This window comes from Cervus canadensis, chromosome 21, assembly GCF_019320065.1.
Source record: "Cervus canadensis isolate Bull #8, Minnesota chromosome 21, ASM1932006v1, whole genome shotgun sequence".
In the NCBI taxonomy this organism is placed as follows: Eukaryota; Metazoa; Chordata; class Mammalia; order Artiodactyla; family Cervidae; genus Cervus; species Cervus canadensis.
Genome location: NC_057406.1, coordinates 8,031,773 through 8,052,939, shown reverse-complemented (window position 1 = coordinate 8,052,939; position 21,167 = coordinate 8,031,773). Strand labels below are relative to the sequence as shown.

The window sequence follows — 21,167 nt, the reverse complement described above, 5'->3', positions numbered from 1 at the left end:
CACCTACCCACCTTCTCTGGGAAAGAGGGGCGACCCCTGGGTTCAGAGATGGGGAGCGGACGGAGGCCTCGGGTACTGGCTGAGCTGTTCTGGCACGGCGCTGATCTGTGGGGCCACGGGCACCGACCCAGGCTCGCACGACCCATTTCTCAGGCTCTGGTTCTCCACGCCTCGGCTCCTCCACCCAGGCTAAGCAGGAAGTCAGGGAGCAAGCAGCCCGGCGGCCCTCCCCCTGCGCCAGCTTGCGGGTCCACGCAGGGAGGCCTAGCTCCTCACCAATGATGGCCTCCTTCAGGCTGGACTCCACGGGCAGGATATTCTTCTCCACCAGCTCCATGGGGCCAGGCCTCTGCGCAATCTTCTCGTTGAGGTCATCTGCCAGCCTGGCTCTCTTCAGCTTCAGTTGCTTGGCCTGGAGGGAGGGCTCGGCCGAGGTCTCTGCGTGTGGGAGAGGGTAGAGAGGAGGAGGATTCAGGGGTGAGTGGGCTCTGCCCTGGAACCCCAGGGCACCTCCCCTTCCTGCCAGGGAAGGGGCAGAGACAAGCAGAACCAGGCAGAGTGGGGGGCCTGGTATAAGTTTCACAAGGACCGAGGGAGGGGGCCCCACTGAGGACAGTGTGTGGTCACACCCAACCGCGGTCGCTAGGCACAGCAGACCCAGACAACGGGGCCTGCCGTGGGGACATTCTGCCTCCCTGCTCTGGGCCTCGGTGTCTCCCCCTCGGTGGCCTCCTGCCACATGTGGGGTTCAGACTAGGAAAGTCTTCTTCCAACTCCAAAGTGGGTTCTAAACCAAACAAAAAATGGACAGACTCAAGCCCAAACCTTTCCTTCCCTAGAATGAAGAAAGCAGCGTGTGAGCGGGGGCAGGCAGAATTTGTCTGGGATGACCTCGCTTGTACTTCACAGGTGCTGGAGTAAATACTGAGTAAGTGAATGAATGAATGGAAGTAAATGCATGCTAGAGACAGATCTGGGGGAGAGGACTGCATACCCCATTTTTGTGAGGAATGGGGGCAACGAGAAAGCGTGAAGAAGAAACGTGGGTGGTGCAGGGTGAAAATAGTGACCAAGAGGGTCTGCATGAAGAAGCATTTCCGGTCTAACACACCTTCCAAAATGTGCATTCTGACCAGCTCCGATCTCTCCGGCCGGGAACGGATCTTCCGTTTCAGGTAGTCCTCTGTCTGCAGAAAAAACACATCACACAGCTCTCAGATCCAGGTCACAAGCTTAAGGCCTGGACAAAACCAAAAGGCAGCCGTGGCTTGAGTGGGTGACCTCGGCCGCCCCAGGAGCTCAGCCTGGACACTGCTGAGTCCCGAGGCCTGGGGAGGGCGCATCCACATTCAATGCACCTGTTGAGGGCTTCGTCCACCTGTGAGGACCATCTATCTCTCTGAGGCTGAACTACTAATATATGTTTTAATCTATCTCGGCTATTATCATAAAAGTAATATAAGTTCACTGAAAAAAATTTAGAAAATTAGAAAGTAAGACAACAATTAAAAAAAACGTCATGTAATTATCCACTGTTAGTACTTAGGAATATTTGTTTCTAGTCATCCTTCCATGCAGAAGATAGGTTTAATTTTGCAGACCTCTAATCATACTGAATATAACTTTGTATCTTATTTCAAAATCTTTGGCACTGCCTGACACCGCAAGCATTTTCTGTTCACTCTGAACTAATTTTGATATGTGGTGTCATAGTTCTAGTTCCTTAAAGTCTAATGTCCTCATTTCTGCATTTATGAGGCTCCAGGCAAATTAAACCATTTCCCCGACAGTCCCAGAGCCAGCCCACTGCCCAGCGCTCCTGGTATAATGTGTATGTGACCCTGGATCTGTCTCACTCCAGAGCCTGTGTTCTTAAGCTTTGCACCAGAATTTTTCACACCATCGGTCAAAACCATGGGCTCTCCTACCCAGCACAGGAGAGGACAGGGCAGGACGAGACACAGCAGAGTAGCACAGGATGGAGAATGAAGCGTCGGGGCAGACGTCACGCCTGCAGCAAGGTCAAGACTTGCTCCTTGGCCTGGCCATGGCCCTGGCCTTGGTGCTCTGACCGGGCAGCTCTGTGCCAGCCCCGGGGTGGTACTGAGCCCCCAGGAGACGGCTTATGGCGGCCGTGGGCTCAGGGCCTGTCGCCCGTCTGTGGTGGGCAAGCGTGCTGCCCTGGCTGCTGGAGCAGAAGGCAGAGCAGGTTCTGGCCAGAGCCGGTCTTCACGGACAGCAGGGGGAGGAGGCCCAGGTACTGAGGAAGAAACACCTGGAGTCCACAGACCGAGGTTTGACCCTGGCTCACCACTGATTAGCTGGACAAGTTAGCTAACCTCTCTTAGCTGCATCTATTAAGGTGACGATAAAGTGAAAGTGAAGTCGCTCAGTCGTGTCCAACTCTTTGCGACCCCGTGGACTGTAGCCTACCAGGCTCCTCTGTCCATAGGATTCTCCAGGCAAGAATACTGCAAGAATTTCCTTCTCCAGGGGATCTTCCCAACCCAGGGATTGAACCTGGGTCCCCTGCATTAGAGGCAGACGCTTTAACCTCTGAGCCACCAGGGAAGCCCAAGGTGAAGATAAAGACACCTAATTCATAAGAGCTGCAGTGACCCTAAACACGAAAAGGATAGAATTGCACTTGTAAACTAACACCTGTTCTAATCAGGTCACATTTACTCCTTGCCTTGGAGAAGCAGGCCAGGAAGTGGCGCCAAGTCTTCAGATTGGATGGAAGGCGTGGGCAAGGCCCTTGCTCATACTCCCTCATCCTCCAGCTGCTGCAACAGTGCAGCCAGCCACTCCTTTCCTTCCCATCACCTGGGACCTCACTCTTCTGCTCACTGTAAGAATTCATCATCATTTTCCTTAGAAATTGGTTAAAAATAAGATAAAAACAGAAGACCGTAAGCTGAGCCCTGGAGGTAAACCATTCAGAGTCTCTGACAGAGCTGTGGGTCCTGGGCAGCCTGCGAGCCTCCATTTGGGGAGGTTCTCCTCCCTTGTCTTTTACATAAAAGAAAAAGTGCCGGGCCGAGAGGGGAAGCACGCTCTGGCCACTTCCCCATCTCCACCCACGCCAGGCAGCAGACTACCCCCCAAGGCCCCTGGGGGAACTGAAACCGCGGGGGACGGAGCAGCAAGCCAGGTGCGGCAGCGTGCCCCGGCGCCCCGCTTCCACTTCCACGACCTCCAGTGGGCCCTGGCTGCTCAGGGAACAGGGAGGTCTTCAGGCCCACCGGGAGACAAGTGAGCAGTGCGGCCACAGACACGGAGGGACCGCCACTCAGCAAGCCTTCCCGGGCCGGTGTTCATGTCCTAACAGCTCTCAAAGGCCAAGTGGGATTCAAGATGGGAAAATACCAGCGGTCTCCAAACCCAGAGGAGGCTGGCACCCATGACACACCCTTGAATGTACTAGAGGAGGACACTCATTCCTATCACGGTCCAAACCTTCACGCCGGCAGACGCTGGGGTGGGATGAAGCGGAAAGGCAGAGCTGTTTGTTTAGAACTGTGAGGCCAGGGCTGACCCTGGGGACCACGCCAGACCGGAGGGAAGATGGCAGCAGCACAATGGGCTCTGACAGGGCTCGTGGGGGAGGTCCCTGGGAAGAAAGATGCCTTACCCTGGCCCGCTCCAAGCTCCTTCTCTGCTCATGAAATGCAGCTGGACTTTTCAAAGCTGTTGGGAGAAGAACCGTAAAATAATTACATCAGAGTGAAGCACCACGTCTATTGCTACAGTTTACAGTGGAGAAGACATCTTGAATTCAAGTTCACTTCAGCAGCACTATTAATATCGGCTGAGGGGAAGGAGAAAGTGGCACCTGAGTAAGCACATATCTTTACGGTTCAGCTACCCCAACACTACAATCCCAGTGATTTTATTCTCATGGGCAATGGTCACTGCTAAGGTGCACCCACGGAACATGACCCTAACATAACCCTTACGGAGTCGCCAACCCTGGAAGACACCTGCAAGTCAGGTGCCCCCACTGTCCTCCTTCAGCCTCATCAGGAATCACCACGCACCAGACGGTGTGACTGAGGCAGCTCAACCAAAGGGACACACGTCTACTGAGGTGCTGTTTCCTTCTTCAGTTCAGCTGGTGTTAACAGTGCTGCTAAAATTAGCTCGCATTTCATCTTGAAGGACTAAAACCTTCACCGGGCTTGTATGGCTGACCGCGGCACACACAGTCAGTGGCTGACCAGAAGGCCCCCCTGGAGTCCCGTCAGAGACCCGGCTCTATTCTGGGGCAACGGCCCCACGGGCCACAGCTCGCCACTCGGCAGAGCATGCCTGGGGCGGGAGACCAGAGCCAGACCCTCTACAAATGCAGCGATCTGAGGCCAGTTCAGCGAATGATGAGTGGGGATACCCTGAGCTTCAACGGGGAACAGCCTGGCCTGGCTCACTTCAAGAAATTCACCAGACGGGGGTCAGTTTCAGTTCTGCCGCCCCACGGTTTCAGAGCAGCTGTGAGACGGTGTGTAAGGGGCTGCCGGCTGTGGTGGGGGAGCAGCGCGAGGAGACGCTAAAAGTAGCCAGAGCACAGACTTGACCCCATCCTGCCGGGGCCCCTGCCCCCTCGCCCTACCCCACCCCCGGGCTGGGCCTCAACAGCAGCCGAACCAGAAGGAAGCTCCAAACGTCCCCGCAATAATTTTTTTTTTTTTTAAAGTTTTTAAATCTTAGGATAAAAAAGAAACCATCATTTTTGAAAGGTCAGCTGAGAGCACCCCACCTCCTAAACAGCAGGGGGAGCTCTAGATTTAACGAATGATCTCTAAGGAAAACCAGCACACAGGCTCCCTCGCCAAGCTCCCAGAGCCCGCTCAACTCCAGTCTGAAGGTCTGGGCATTTCTGTGGGCCAGCAGGCCAGCCTGCATCTGCTTCTGCTGAGTACAGCTGGCTCAAGTCCAGCATCAGCCTCCGAAAGCCCTGCTGGGCGCGGGGTGATGGACAGCAGGGCGCACACACACAGCCGTGCTCTCGCGGAAGACGGTAAGGACTCAGAAGCAGAGAGAGACTCAGTGTCCGCCGCCCTGCCCCGGCTGCCCTTCTGCCTTTTCCTCCACAGCTCATCGCCGTCTGACACTCCGGAGAGACGCAGCACGTATCTTTCAGCTACCTCCAGCCAGCTCCCTCGGGCACAGCAGGGGGCTGTGTCCTCCTTTCCCCTCTGACGATGACCCCAGCGCCGCCGAGGGCACCCAGCGCGTGACTCATGCAGTGATCTACTGGCTGTTCCACGGGGAATGGATACACGGCCCTGGTGACAGAAAACCGGAGGACTCTGTGAGCTCTGAACTCTCCCTTGAGCAGCCAGGATTAGGCTCTCATCTGGGCTCCGAACCTCACAGAGGTCCCCGACAGAAAACGAGGACGTCTGTGTTCCTGTCGCTGATGGCTGACGGGGGAAGGCTGCTCTCTGCGGCTCCTCTTCCTCTGCAGAGTAGACTCCGCCCACTTCTGAATTCCCATGTGGAGACGGACAGCGCTCTGGGGCAGGGGGCATCCTCACGGCCGCGTGTGGGGTGCTGCCGGCATCCTGCACGGTGATCTGGCTGAGCCCTGGGTGAGAGTCCCTCAGGGGCCTGCGAGTTTCCGCACCAGTCTTGGTGCCGGCCGCGCAAGAGCCCACACTGCTGTCCGCGGGGGCAGACACACGCCCAGCGTGTGGAGCACCAGCTCACACTGCAAAGACTTTCTCAATGGAAAAGGGCTGTGCCACCCTCAGGTACCCCGGCGTGTGACACCAGGCACGGGGACACGTGTCAGGAGCACCTGACTTCCTGCGAGGCTCCGTTTTCATGCCAGTGAGGATGCCTGCTGCTGCAGCGGGCACCACTCCGGACAGTTTGAAGTGCTGTCCAATCGGATGTCCCTAGTGACTCCGTGCAGAGTGTAGTGTTCAGTTTTACAGCCGCGGGCAGGCTCAGAAACAGAAGGAAAGGCAACGAGTGGCAGAGGAAGGTTCTCAACCTCACTGTCTCTCACCCTCAGGTCGGCGTTCTTGCTCTCCTCTGGGCTGGTTTCTTAATTTCTTCAGAAGGTGGAGAAGAATGACCCCCCTGGATGCGGAGGCAGGGAGGCCGAGAAGCAGGGCAGAGGGCAGGCGGTGTTGCGAGGCCGGCTCGACCACTGTGCTGAGCACAAACCGGTGGGAGGGAGGCTCAAGGAGGCGTGCAGTGTCTGCAGGTCACAGAGCCACGGCCAGAACAGGGAGCGCACGTGAGGCTGAAGGCGCAGCCTCCAGCACTGATACCAGGAGATGAGCCAGGAGGGGAACGAGAAGACCAGAGCAGCTCATTACTTGCTCAGAGCTTGAGCAAAAGAACCAGAAATGAAGACCAAAAAAAAAAAAAAAAATCAACACAGTGATCACTGATCCCCAAAGACGGCTTCATTTTATAACATAATCTCACTGGATCTTCTTAATAACCATGGGGCAGGTACCACTCTTCCAATTCTACACGTGAGGAAACTTACACTGCAGTAACCCGTGAGGCCGTTCACCGGGTAGTGGATCCCAGCCCAGGTGACGGGTGAGGCGGATTCTGTCGGCCCTTGAAGAGCCCACTCTACACTCCCCATGTCTAATTCTGCTCTGTGACAGCGAGTTCACCGAATCTGAGAGCCCCTTCCAAGAAGGGAGAGGAGGAGGGGGCGATGGCCCCTCTTGTCCTAGAAGGCGCTTCTGAGGCCCATTTGGGGACGCCTGGAGCTGGGCAGCCAGTCTCTCGGGAGACTGGGGTGCGTGGTGGAGAGGGCACCCCTGAATGTGTCTGGCCAGCTTTGCTAGAAGCTGTGGCTATGGAGGGTCGCCTAGCGAGGGGTAGGGGTGATAACACTAAGCCCTGGGCTTTCTTGATATGGAAGCAGGTGGCAGTGTCAAGATCACCACGTGCTTGTCCACAAAGGGAACGAGACACAAGGAAGCACAGCGACACAGAAAGTACATTATAAAGTTCAGGCCTCCACGAGTTGTGGAAAATCCCCAAAGACTCAAAGTTAATCCATAAACGCGTGTCTGAGTCCGAGGGCGGTGTTAACCTTAGACTCGCGTCTTCCCGCGCCACACTGCCTTAATGGCTTTGCCCGAGGAGCCCAGGCACTGCTTACTTGGAACTTTTATTTTCCCAGAAACTCCGAGAAGGCAGTCCCTGAAAGAGAAGTAGAGAAGTCCCTGCCCTCCACCCTGCCCCCCTGCCGCCAAACCAATGCAAACCCAAGAACTGTGCACGGCTGTCCACAGAATGTACATCTTTGGTGTCAGAGGACACTGAACCCTGATTATTTATTCCCGCCTTCTCGAAACTGGTTTCCTGGAACACTTGCATGGCTTTGCGTGAACACAGGAAGGAGTGCAAACACTCACTGAGAGGAAAAAGCAGCAAGGAAGTTAAATGGGCGCAAGTGGCTCAGAGGTGCGGTGCTCCTGATCCCAGTTTCGGTCCTAGCTGGGTACCCCGCCCCGGCTGGCTCTAACCACCAATCATATACTCTGTTCCTTCTCTTCAGCGCCCATCTTCTTTCTCCCTGAACAGATCTGCTGCCTTAACTGAGGTCATTTGTGACCTAAAAAGAGAAGAAACTGTTTCAATTTCCTTTCTCAAAGGAAAGGAAATTTCTGCTTCCCAGGGAGAACTGGGTCCTGTGCTGGGCGCAGTTCTCAGGAACATGGACCAAGTGCATGTAAGCGTGAGCTCGGGGAGCCTTCAGGAGCTCCCCAGGAGGGAACACAGTGCTCTCCCACCACCAGCCCCAGATGCAGACAACGTAACACCTCCTGGGGTCCACAGGGCACCTCCGGAAATGCTTTTCAGCAAGAACGACAGCAACGAACAACCAAGACTCATTTCCTCATCACTGTCATTAAGGAATATTTATTAGGTGCCTGGGTCTGAACGTCACTTTATTAGGTGCTGACATAATAAATACAAAAATGATCGCTCCCATTCTCAGTAAGATACCATGCTAGAACGAAAGCTCACCACCGATTCTGTGCTCAGAGGAACTCAAAGGCTGTGAACACAGGACAGACAGATCAGTGAGGCCAACAGAGTGCGATGGGCCAGGCGAGACTGCGGGTTCTCTGTCCACGGCAGAAGCCGAAGGCCTGAGCACAGTGTCAGTGGGGGCTGGTGTGTGTGGCGGCGGGGTGAGGGGATGGGGAACAAACGTGCTTAACAACTCGGGTGGGAAACGAGAACCATATCCATCCATCCATCCAACAAAGAATTCTTAAGCAGCTACTGCGCTAGTTACTGAGGACAAGGATGGACAGGGTGGCATCCCAGCCCTCTAAGGCAGCTCACGGTCTGGTCAGAAAAAGACAAATAATGACAACATAAGACAGAAGTATAGGTGCAGAGGTAACTGAAACGACTACATAAGACAGAAGAGGCAAAATTCTGCCTGAGGAAAGAAGTGTTTGAACTGTCCGGGTAGATTTACAGAGAAAACCCAAATGAAGGGAACAGAAATACCACAGGCAGACAAGGGAGGGAGCGGGAAGGCCAGCTGAGAGCACAGCAGCTTCCCGGGACGACACGTGGTCTGATGTGGCGGGTCGGGGGCGTTCATGTGGCGATCACAAGGCTTGGGGGGCAGGGGAGGGCCCAGCCCCTGCAGAGCTCTAACGAGCCATCGCAGGGCCTGCGTCAGGGGAGCCGAGAAGACACACTTTCCTGTATTCCTCCCACTGGGTACAAATGAACACTCTAGGCCTTATTTGATAGGCTCTGAAGGGTGGAGAGAGGGGACAGACTGGCCAGGGGCTTTGGAACCCGAAGAATGACACAGTGGTGGGTCCCTCACATTTCCTTTTTGCCTCACACATCCTAGACTTGGAGCTGATGAAGACGGCAACCTGGAAATGCTGATGGAAGTGGACAAAAAAGCCCCAACAAAACCTACCCCCGCTAGCCACAGGACCAGGAAAAGGGCATCTCAGCAAGAGAGAGCTTAGACAATAATCATTCTACTCTGGCCAGACACCACTGGGAAAGCCCCATCCTCGCCAGGAAAGGCCAAGTGGGAGTCCAGACCTCCACCCCTCCAAGGCTGTGATGAAGCACCCCAGTCCTCCTGCCAGGTGGTGTCGAAGGAGGCCAAGTAGGAAGCTGCCCACAACCCAAGGAATAAGTGCAGACCACGTGGGGAGCCTGGACTTATATCTCCTCTAGCAGTAAGGAGACCCCCCTCCCCACTGAAGGGATTGTCAGGGGAGGACTGGTGAGGAGTCAGGACTTCCACCATTACAAGCTCACCTCCAACCCACAAAAACGTCTAACATCGTGTCATCCAAGCTTTGGAAGGGGAGGAAAAAGATGGATAGGAAAGGTACTTAAAGAAAGAAATGGCTGAAAACTCCCCAAATCTGGCAAGAGACACAAGCCCACAGATTCAAGAAGCTGAGTAAACCCCAAAAAAGTTAAATCCAAAGAAATACATGCCAGGATACATCCTAACTAAACTTTCTAAAGCTAAAAACACAGGAGAAAACATGAAAGCAGCCCAAGGAGAGACAATCTGAATGAGCAGTTTTCTCCCTCATCAGAGACCACGGAGGCCAGAGGGCAGAGCATGTGGCTATCCCGTCAAACAGGTGAGTGGCATGACCACAAGTACACGGAGGGCTGTGGAGTTGTTTCTAACTTGACATTTCGTGTCAAAAATTAAGTGAGGAGAAACACACCTGGTAACTGGTTATGTATTCATTTCACTGAGCATGTCTGCACTCACAGGCTCCTCGCTCTTCCCTGCACTAGTCGATTTTAATTCTCAACTTTTTAAACCTACAGATCACTGAAAGGGCAACTGATAACCAACCCTACCACTCTGACCTAGACCCACCAGGTACCTTTCAGCCATATCTGTGTTCTCTCTCCTGTGCACACACGCACACACACACGGTTTTGTTGGTTTGTTGATGCAATCACTTGAAAGCGAGCTGCAGATCAGTCATCCCTTGACATCTGCAGGTGACTGGCTCCGGGATCCCCCATGGATGCTCAAGCTCCTTACACAAAATGCACATAACCTATGCACATTCCCCCATGTACTTTAAATCATCTCTACTTATGACCCCTAATACAAAGCAACTGCTATGTAAATAGTTTACAGTGTACGGCCAATTCAAGTTTTGGTTTTTGGAACTTTCTGGGATTTTTCCCCCCAAATATTTACAATCTGTGGTTGGCTGAATCCACCACCTATAGATACAGAGTGATGACTGCCAATCATAATATTTTATCCCTAAATTCTACATATGCATTTCTTAAGAATAAAGACATTCTCCTTTGTAACTAAAATATTTTTAGCACACCTCAGGAAATTAACATTATTTAATCATACAGTCTAAAGTACAGTCTGTGTTTGAATTTCAACTGCCCCTCAAATGTCTTTTACAGCTGTTTGGATTTTCCCCCTTAATCCAAGATGCAATCAAGAATCATGCACTACATTTAACTGTTTTCACCTCAGTCTCAATTTGAAATGGTACTCTTGCCTTTTTCACTTTTCCTGAGGCTGACTTAAGTGTGTCTAAACCAGCTGGCCCTGTGGAAAGAATGTCATATAATCTGAATTTGGCTGTTTCCCTGTGATTAGATTTAGGTTAAATATTTTTGGCAAGAAGAGCACAGAGCGGAGTGTACTTTTCAGCATCGGCGGCACCCGCAGCGCCGTGCTGCCCACCTGACGGCAGTGTGAGTGTGAACGGCGGTGCCAGCTCTCTTCACTCTGAAGGAGGCATCCCCCTCTGTATCATACACAATCTGTGGGGTAGTGCTTGGCGGCCTTGTGAAAATCCTGTTCCCTAAGCACTTCACGGTTTTAGCATCTACTGACAATACCTACCTAGAATCAGTTATTACACTGAGAACTGCAAAATAGTGAGAACTGCATTTTTACATGATCACTCTAGTAGAGATTAAGAAGCCATTTTTCAGAAGAAAACTACAGGGTGACCAAGTACATGGTCATGCCATCAATACTCCCAGAGAAAGGACACAGGAGGAATAAGCCTGGGGCATTACATAAGAGACTGTGCTTACTAGGGGGACATGCTGGATATGAGCTGATTGTGAGACATCCTCTCAAGAGATGTGCAAGTGGTGTGTGTGTGCACACATGTGTGTACGTATGTGTGTGCACGCACATACAGCATCATCTAGGGATGATATGATATATGTCATGGAGAGATGGAAGAAAATACTTCCCAGGATGAATCTTAAGAGAATCTTGGAATTTAAGCAGAGGTGATAAAAAGACCCCAGCAAAAGAACCTGAGAAGGCTCACAGGGGTAGGAGAAAGCAATGCAAAGTGGATACAGAAACTACGCTTCAAGAAAAAGATGTTGACAGCAGGCAGGTCAGACAAAACAAATTTCCAGAGGATCATGATACATAGGACATGGTCAGTGGTCTCAGAGCGATCCCAGTGAGGTGTGGGGGCAGAAACTCATTTCAACCGATAGAGGAGGAGGAGGTGAGGACGTGGAGTTCAGAAGTGTTGTCCCCCGAGATGTCACGATGAGCTAACACTCCCAACGCATATTAACTGAGAGCCCGTGTGTTCAGCTGGCGCTGGGATGTCCATGTTCTCGTGGAGCTTACACTCCAGTGAAGAATGATGTGTCAGACATATAAGCACCTACCACAGGAGGAAGCAATACAGGCTCTGAGGAATACAGAGCTGGGTATGGGTGACAGAGAGTGATGGGGCAGGATTTTATACACTGTGGTCAGGGAAAGACTTCCTGGTGTGATGCTGCTGTGATGTCAGGGCTGAGACCCAGAGGAGGGGAATGAGCCCTGCAGGCAGAAGAGCAGCAAGCAGAGTGGCCTGGGTCATAACCCGCCAGAGTGGCCAGGCTGGCAGAGCAGAGTGACCTGGGAAGAGTGGGAAGAGACACAGGAAGAGGGGAGCTACACAGGGCCTTGGAGGACTCAGGACTTTGCTCTCTCCTCCAGGGGTACTAGAGAAAATGAAACTGAGAGAAGAAATAAAGCAGGATTGTGCCCGTCAACCCTGCCATGGATAAAATGGCTCCCGGGAGTAAGGTAAATACAAAGATCTGCTGCGAACGGTTTCCGTGTGTTTTCCCTGAGGTTTTCAAGACAGAATGACCTGATGTGAGCTCCTGAGTAAGTGCTGTTTCCACACTTTACAAAGGAGAACTGACTTGCGTGGGGTCACATCCTAATCGGCTGCAGAACGAAGACCAGACTCTGGTTCTCCTGATGTCCAAATCCAGATCTTTTCATGTGTGTCTATTTCCACATAAGTGAGGTAGGAGGAGGGTGGGAGTGGGTCAGAGGAAAGATACTTCTCTGATTTTTTCTTTAAGTTACCAAAAAGTAACCACCAACAGAGATTTTAATCTGATCTTCTACATTTTGCTTTCCTGTCCTGGCTCTTCCTCTGGAGACAAAACACCACCTTGTCATTCGCTCGAATACTGGCAATGGGACAGAAAGGAGGACTTCAGACACAACCTCGGAAAATGTCAAGGGGCACACAGTTTCCCACCCCTTTTCCCATCAGCCCTGTCTCAGAGGGTCAACAGAGCAGAAGAAGGAGTCACTGTATAGTCAGATTCCCTCCAAAGTGAACTCTGCCATGTCCCATGGCCCCGGCACGGAAGTCTGTCACATGGATCTGGGCAGTGCAGGAACTCTGCCCATCTGACCACAGCTGCGGTGCAAGGCCACTCGGGTGGCAGCAAGGCGGGCTTTTCCCAACACTGGAGACGAGGGCTCCAGCTGCCTGCGTTCAGTCACACCGCAACAACCTCAACTGTCTTGGGATCCATCACTGACTCCTGACTCAGGTGGACAGGGCTACCCTCCACTCCAGGACTCCTGCAGAGAGGTGAACAACAGCATTCTATGCCCATCAAGGGGAGCGAGGCCAGCAACCCTTGTCCAGTGTTTCTCCAAGTGGGGTTCCAGAAATCTTGGAGGGTACTTGCTTATGAAGTCTCAGGGGGTAAGAATCTAATGCAGATTTCTGAGCATCAAAGAATTTTAATCTTTAGTAAAAGCTCTTCGAGGAGGCTGGTGCCAATAAAATGTGAAAACCCCTGTCTCCCTAGCCCAGAAGGCAGGGGAGAGGTGACATTGCAGACAAGAAAAAAAGAATTTTACTGCTCATTCTCCACCCCTAGGGCCACGTGACTAGACAGTATACCGGTAAGATCTGCACAACTCTTCTGAACAGCTAGCTCAGAACTGCGTCTGCTGGCTGTGCAGGCGCCCACAGGCGGGCGGAGGTGAATCTCCTGAGCCCCTTTCAGGGTCAGTGTTTCAAGCTGCAAAGTACGGATTTCTGAGAGTCAACAGATCGGGGGCTGTTTGCCGTTTTCCTCACACCCTGACAAGGGCCTGCTTCGGCCAGGGTGGACTCCACACGCTGCTGCTGGGTCTGGCCTGGCCTGGCCTGGCCATCCCACTCCGTGGAAGGCAGCTCCAGAAATGCAGCCCTTGCTCTAGGGTGAGGGGTGGGGAGCTCGGAGGCTGCTGTGTCACTGGGGTGTGAGGGTTCACAACACCATCAGGGCAACACTAGTGTTCCCTGCGACTTCACACCCAGGCAGAGCAGGGGCTCTTAACCTGGGGCACGCTGTACTACTTTAGACCATCTATGAATCCCTGGAAATTGTGTGCTGAGTTCTGGGTTACTTACCTGGGAAACCATCTAATGAGAAGACATGCAAGATTTCCCAAGGAGTATCAGTGGCACCATAAAAAAAAAAAAAAAATCCAGAACCTCTGATTTAACTAAGAGTTGTTGAGACAGAGAAGAGATGCCCACGGCCTCCAAGCCAGCATTCAGGAGCAGCAACTTGGAAGCAATTTTAATAGATGGCTTAAAAATGATGGAGTTACTTTCACATACACCCTCCCCACTAACTTTCACTTTTCCTCACCAACCCTGGTTCCTGATCTGACATTGTTTTCAATTTTTAATATTTACGAAGCTGACATTTTGGTAAGCATACATCAGGCCAGCATCATGAAATTCCACTATCAGTAAGAATCATTAGACTGTGATCTTCATGAATCAGCCTGGGGTTTGGAGCCAGAAGATCCGGACTGGATCCACCTCTGTCTTCCACTGGTGCTGTGACCTTGGGTGAGGCGTCTGATCCCTCTGCACTTCAGTATCCTCCTCCACAAAATGGCAACTATACAAATCCCTGCGGCCGTGATTCTCAGCATTACAGTGAGGGTGCTCCACCATCTGCTGGAAGCTCTGCTTAACAAGCTTCTGGCATTGTTACTGTTTTACACTTATTTTTTCTGTGTCATTCTTCTTCTGAAGAGAACGTGTGGGTGTGGAGTCAAATGCTGAGAGCTAACTGGGGCTGACTTCCATTTTTTGTCTTTCTGTTTTTATCTGTCATGCCAAAATGCCTACAAAAATAACCAGCAATAATGATATTAACCAAAGAGCTCTGTCGACAGTCCAGGGACTGGCCATGACAATGAAAACCAGAACTAAGTCCAGGAGAGTCAAAGAAAAAGCTTGGTGATGGGGTATGGGGAAAGGTAACACACTCCAGGGCAAGCAAGGGTCCAAACTAACAGGCAGAAACGTGCTCCGTGCACATCCTGTTGTGGGAGCAGGCTGGCCAACCACCCCTGTTTTGGCACTTGGGCTGTCACCCCCACCCAAACCAGCAGGCAGCCAACTACCAAGAACGAAGGTTGAAAATGGAGGCTCAAGGATGCTCAGTTTTTCCTTGTCAGAAGTGCAAGGTGCTCCCGGGTCTTCAACCTGGACCCCACTGACGGGGCAAAAGACTCGAGACTGGGAGGTAAAAGTCATCGCACAATTCTGCATGGCAGGAATACCAACAGGTACAATGAATTTCAAAAGCTTAAAATGTGAGGGGTCAAATATCTTGAACTTGGCCTTCCAAGTTTGTCTTTGGCCTACCTGCCAGCCCTGTTTATATCCAGCTTTCACACCGCATAACCAAAATGTCTAGGTCACCTGTTAGATACAAGCTCCAAATCACCTCCGCTCCTCTGCAAATAACCTCTCATTAGGCTGAAGGATTTTAAATCACCACCATCATCAGATATCCATCAGGGCTCCCCTGAATGCATAATTCTTTAGGATTTTATTGTTTAAGCAAAGTTAGTATGTAGCTTCAACAAGTGACTTAATAAACTCCTTCACTATCTTGAAAAGATGTGGCAAAGTATCTCAGATACTTCCAGAACTATTAAATGAAAGTGAATACCTATTATACATTTTAGGTATTAAACTGTATCAAGAACCTATATCAGGAAGACTACTTCTGATGGTCTGTCCAAGAGAGTTCCCTGTTGGATTCCTCCTCAGATTCAACAATGAAAATGCATAGAACATACAACTCATTCTAGAGTCTATTTTAGGATTTGATAACAACTGGACAAGAAGGCAGTTCCGTGCTAGTCACTGACCCCTGACGTAGGAACACACACTGATGGTGACCTACAGCAGCAGGAAGAGAGATGAGAAGGCTGCTACCTCTCAGAAAGGCAACATCAAATGCCAGGGAGCAACATGCCCAGCTGGTCTTCTCCTGAGATGACAGAGAAGATTCCTGAGGCCATGTGCTAACACAGTCTCAGCTTCAAATCCATGGATCAGATTAGCCCCGATCCTGGAACACACGCTTGACCATGGCGTTTCCCAAATGTCCTTTAAACCTGGGATCAAACTAGAGTTAAATGGTCTCACTCCTGAGTTGAGGATATAGCATCTCAGATAGGCAGAGTTCTCTGCTATAAAAAAAAAAAAGTTATGTTGTACATCTGAAACCAATATCATGTATACCAGCCATATCTCAGTTGAAAAGAAAAGGCAGAAATAAACCAGCTCTTTCACCCAAAGGTATCTATGCATCTGAAAGAGCCGAGGGGACCACACTAACAGCTGTGAGAGTGAGCCCCCGAGAGAAGCACAGGCCCAGGGTCCCTGCCTGGGCTGGAGCCAGGGGCAAACTGCAGGTTTTGGAGGAAGTCTTTTTCTGAGCTCTTGCTGTAAAGGGGTGCAGGCCAATCCTGTCCAGACTTTTCTGGCTCACAGGGACGGCTATTCAGAGATGACCGCACAGAGCTTCTGTGACTCCCAAGTGGGCAGACCACAGCGGGAAGGGCCGAGGCCCAGGGAGAGCCCGCCTCCGCCGAGCCCCGCCCAGCGCGTCAGCGTGCAAGGCCCTCCCAGACAGAGCGCCTCGCACACGCCAACACTTCACTCCAAATCAAAACAGACAACGTTTCCCTTCAGCCTGCAAGTCTGTCATCTTCCATCTTTATAATAAGCTTTTTAAAAAGGGAGCAATTTGTCCTCAAACTAGACCCTCATCTACACTGGAATCGTCACTGTGTCCCCTCTGGTGAACATTTCAGTCTCTTGGCAAGCTGCCCAGAAATTAAAAATATATACATTATTTCCAACCTATCCACTTACTTATTTTAAGAGAGATTTAAAAAAAATTACCATGAAGAGGGCAAGCTAATAAAAAGAGTAGTCCTGTTAATATACAACTAAAAGGGGAACAATCTTAACAGAGTACTATGTTTGGCTAGTGGTTCTTTGACTCTCAACAATTTCAGCAAATTGCTTTTATTTTATTGGCTGTGCCTCAAGGCATGTGGGATCTTAGTTCCCCAAACAGGGATCAAACCCGCGCCCCTACAGTGGAAGTGCAGAGTCTTCCTCCAGGGAAGTCACTCAGCAACTGTTTTTTAATCCAAGAGTAGAGAAGAAAGTGAAATTAAGGAGGATTTTATTTATTGAAAGACAGTTCCTGTGTCCAAACACTGGTTTTCACAGAAGTTAGTGAGCTATATATATTAAAAGCTACTTTCAGATGCCCAAGATGGCAGATCCAAGCAAATGCTCCACTCACTGCAAATAATACTGCCCATATCTCAAAAGTAAGAACAACACATCATCTCATTTACCTCCAAAATTAACTGTGGGGTAGAGAAGAATTTTATTTTTTCCGCTTATTTTATTGCAGTATAGCTGATTGACAATGTTGTGCTATTGTCTGGTGTGGAGCAAAGTCAGTCAGTTATACATACATATAAGAGCTTGCATCTGCCAATCCCAAACTCCCAATCCACCTGTCCCCCACCTCCCGCTCCGTGGCAACCACGAGGCCGTTCTCTGCATCTGAGAGTCCTTCTGTTTCATCTGTGTCACACTTCAGATTCCACAGGAAGTGATATCGTAAGGTAAGGCCTTTCTCTTTCTGACTTATTTTACTTAGTATGATAATCTCTAGGTTCATTAATGTTGCTACAAATGGCATCACTTCGTTCTTTTTTTATGGCTGAGGAGTATTCCAGTCTGTGTGTGCACAGACATACACACACGTATCTTCTTTATCCATGTATCTGCTGATGGACATTTAAGGTTTTTTCCATGTTAGATAAGAATTTTATAAAGTAGAATTTGAATTCAGAAAAGTGAAATGAGTTGTTCAAAGTCACCTTGCTTCTAAGTGGCTGAATAAAGCCTAAAATCCTATTTGTCTAATATAACAGCCACCAGCCACATGTGACTATTTAAATTGATTAAAATTGAATTAAAAAATTCAGTTATTCACTCAACCTAGCCACATTTAAGTGCTCAGGAGTACCTGTGGCTAGCGGCTAGAGTCACAGAATATTGCTATCAACACTGAAAGTGCTATTGGACAGGGCTGGTGTAGGGGCTAGTTCTTTAGAATTCATGGAAACTTGGGGAAAAGATGCCATGGATCTCAGTATTTAATAAAGATGGACTGAGAGTGACTAAGTTAAATCACAGCTCCTTTCTTATTACAAGAAATTTTGAGGCCTGAGGAGGTTGGTTTATCTTCTCAGGGGTTACGAACACCAAGAGTTATTTTTAAAAGAGCTTCAGCAGAACGGATTTTATCTGTATGTACTCAGGAAAGACAATCTTGAAACAAAGTTTATATACCTTTGATAAAGAATAATATAAAGAATAATTTCCAAGTTACAAATAACAAAAATACTATTATTAAGAAGAATTTCAGCTACAGAGGAAAAGAGATCGTAAAAATTAATCCTGACACTTTCAGCCATTAAATAATCTTTTGTCAGAATTTAGAAGATATTTCTTCCTGATACAGAGACTGCTATAGTCAGATGAACAGAGGACTTCCAGCTAACGTGGGACCCAGTAAAATGCCAGCTTAGATGAGCTACGAGGGCAGTAGCTCTGTGGGTCTCTCTGCAGCACTTGGCCAAGGCCGACAGCTGAAGTTTGACAAAGGGGTCGAACGGCAGAACTGAAGGCTCGGGAGTCAAGATGTGGTAAAGCTCATTAAAAACAGAGCTGCAGGAACTCCATCACACAAGACCACTTTTTTCCAGTTTCAATGTGAGAACACGGGGCCCACTAGCAGATCCTCAAACCAATCAAACTCGCTGACTACTGGTTCACGTTTTCACCCAGCAGCAAGTCTGAGTGCCTCTCAGGGCCCAGGCCCACTGAGAGGCCTCTGGATCGACCCTGGCTGCCCTGAGTTGTGATGCCTTCACACTCTGTGTATATTCTCCCAACAATTCTGAAGAAAGTGTCACCAGTGGCAGTGGCTAGGTGCACAGAAACACCATTTAAAGTGAAAAAAAATTTTTTAAAAAGCTCACTCAAGAAATACAGAGGTAAGTCCCTAACCTACTGGACAAACAGATGATTTCCTCATGGGTTTGCCACTGACGTTTTCCTACTATATGCATACGGGGCAATAATGAACTGATAAGGGGTAACTGAGGCATTAGAAAATGTGATCTCTGCTTTTCCTCAAGGGCTCACGGTAGAATAACAAGAGGCTGAGACGGAACAGACAAATGAGGCTCTTCTCTCATATCTAGGAAGATTACAGGAGACTTTCTGTCATTTGTTTGGGTCAGAACTTCCACGTTTTCCTTTAAAAGGTTATTCCTCTGCATCAGCTCTGACTGCCAGAATATTTTTCTTAATTTTCACCTTAACTTTCTGGCTTGTACAACTTTAAATGTCAGAGAGAAAGGCTGGGGGGAAAGCTCTGTTTGAGAACAAAGTGAACCACACAGGACCCACCTCTTCCATGACTCTGAAATACAAAAGCATTCCTTAATTTCTGGACTTAAACACCAGCTTCCTATCTGTGCCATCTCTCCTCTTCCCTCAAGATATGCAGAGCTTCAGATATCAGGAAAGAAAGCGTAGGGCCTGGAATATGTAATTCTTTGCTATCTGGCACTCTGTATTTGGTACGGTTTAAGTAGTGTTAAATTTGAGACATAGGTTTACATGATGAGAATGAGGGAGTCTGGGAACTGATCCTATTTAAAAACACATTAGAAACCACCAACTTCTATACCCCATAGTTCAGATGCCATGAGCAGAGCATATCAAGCAGCAGAAAGAGGTGTATGGGAATTGAGAGGCTCTTAAATCCCCGGAATTCTATGGGAAGGCCACTGTCCAACTTCGAACAATACGCAAAACTGTGAACAACCCCGAAGGCAGGGCAGCCCCTGAAAACATCCTGCCGTGCAGACATCATGTGGGGACTGGAAGCCAGAGGCCCCTGTGGAAGCTGTGGGAACGCCGCGTGAAACAAGGTGGGTGAGTTCTTCCCAGAGCTACAGAAAGATCGGGACGAGATGAACTGGATAAAAGACATAAACAGAAATTGATGAGGCAGAATACGGCCATGACTACACTGCTCCTTCCCCCTGGTTTGAGGGTCTTAACGACTTTCCTAAGTTGCACAGCTAACTTAAACATTAAAGGCACTTTTCAGAAACTCCTCAGGCCAGCGAGATGGAAGTGAAACGGGCACTTCAAACCAGATGCTATCTTTCCAGATCTCCCAGTCTTCAATAATCAACAAACTGCTGATCAGTTACGATTTGCCTCCAGCACTACTCACATCTTCTTTTGAAAGACGTGAGCGAAGGATGAGCATGGGATTGGTGGGGTGTCAGGGAGGCAGAGAATGTCCCAGATTATAACAGGAGTTACGCTGGTGGCGAGGGGCTGTGGTGAGAAAGTGGGGTTACTCAGAGGGTGAGGGGCTGGGAAAAAAGAGCCTCATCTTTGGGAACTCTGGGCCCCACCTGCACATCACCAGGTACGCTGAAGAGCAGGGCTCTTCACACGGGGAGCTCGTCCCAGGCCTCAATACTCCCTCTCTCACAATCTGAGAGTTTGCTACCTACTTTCTTCACTGGAAAAGCTGAAAAACAAACTGTGCCCATCGTTGAAGGTGGCGTGTGTCATAAGGGAAAACGCAATATTCTCACAGAAGCAGGGCGTTTCTATTCCTACAGGAAGGGCAGTTACTCTCACTTCACAGATGCAGAGAACCACCCAAGGTACACAATTAGATACTCAGAATATTTTAGAATCTGAGCTCCTGGGAGAACAGGAGTGGTGTTTCAAATTCCACGCCCAGAATTCCAACAAGTTTGCAATTAAGTAGTATCTGTTTCTGTCTGTCTTTCATTCTCTCTCTCTCTCTCTCACACACACACACACACACACACCATTTTACAATTGGCTGTCTTCACTCATTCATTCAGTGACAGGTACTGGGGGCAGAAATATAAATAAGATACCTCCTCAAGGAGCTCACAGTCTAACTGGAGAGACAAACATCTAAGCAGATAACTGCAATACTCAAGCATCGTTTGTCCTAACAGCACAGAATACTGCAAGAAATGCGACACGATAAATCCTACTAAACAGTTACCTTCAGGAGCCCCTGGCATCGAATGAAAGGCTGCAAAAAGAATGTAAGCCCTCATCCTCTGAGTGGTTTTCAGATCCTGAACATACTGCAGATTCTGAGAAGCAGCACTATGTTCTCAGAACTAGTGCTATAATCAGAGTCAGCACCCCAGAGGTCAGCACTGAACTGCTCTTTATGTTGTGTATGGGCAGATCCTACTACCTAGATAAATTGTTAACTGTCTTAAGGGCAGGTGCCGTGCTGAATACTTCTTTACTCTCTAGAGCACCTAGGATTATCACAGGCAAAAAGCAGATCCTAAACACAGGATGTCCTTGGTGAAAGTGACAATGAGATTGATACGGGGTGACTTGTTCCTCTACAAGGTTTGTAGACTGGCAGATTTG

The 21,167-nt window shown here is 49.7% G+C and overlaps 1 protein-coding gene across 3 annotated transcripts in view; it reads right to left on the bottom strand.

Annotated features, from left to right (window-relative positions):
- MRTFA (myocardin related transcription factor A) overlaps positions 1-21,167 on the bottom strand; it is a 103,230-nt gene that overhangs the window by 14,533 nt on the left and 67,530 nt on the right. For all 3 annotated transcript variants that reach the window (XM_043440464.1, XM_043440461.1, XM_043440462.1), the window contains exons 3-5: positions 3,635-3,690; positions 1,112-1,187; positions 277-438 (exon numbers count right to left, since the gene is read on the bottom strand). In XM_043440464.1, coding sequence (XP_043296399.1) covers positions 277-438; positions 1,112-1,187; positions 3,635-3,690 — 294 coding nt within the window. The remainder of the gene's footprint in view (positions 1-276; positions 439-1,111; positions 1,188-3,634; positions 3,691-21,167) is intronic.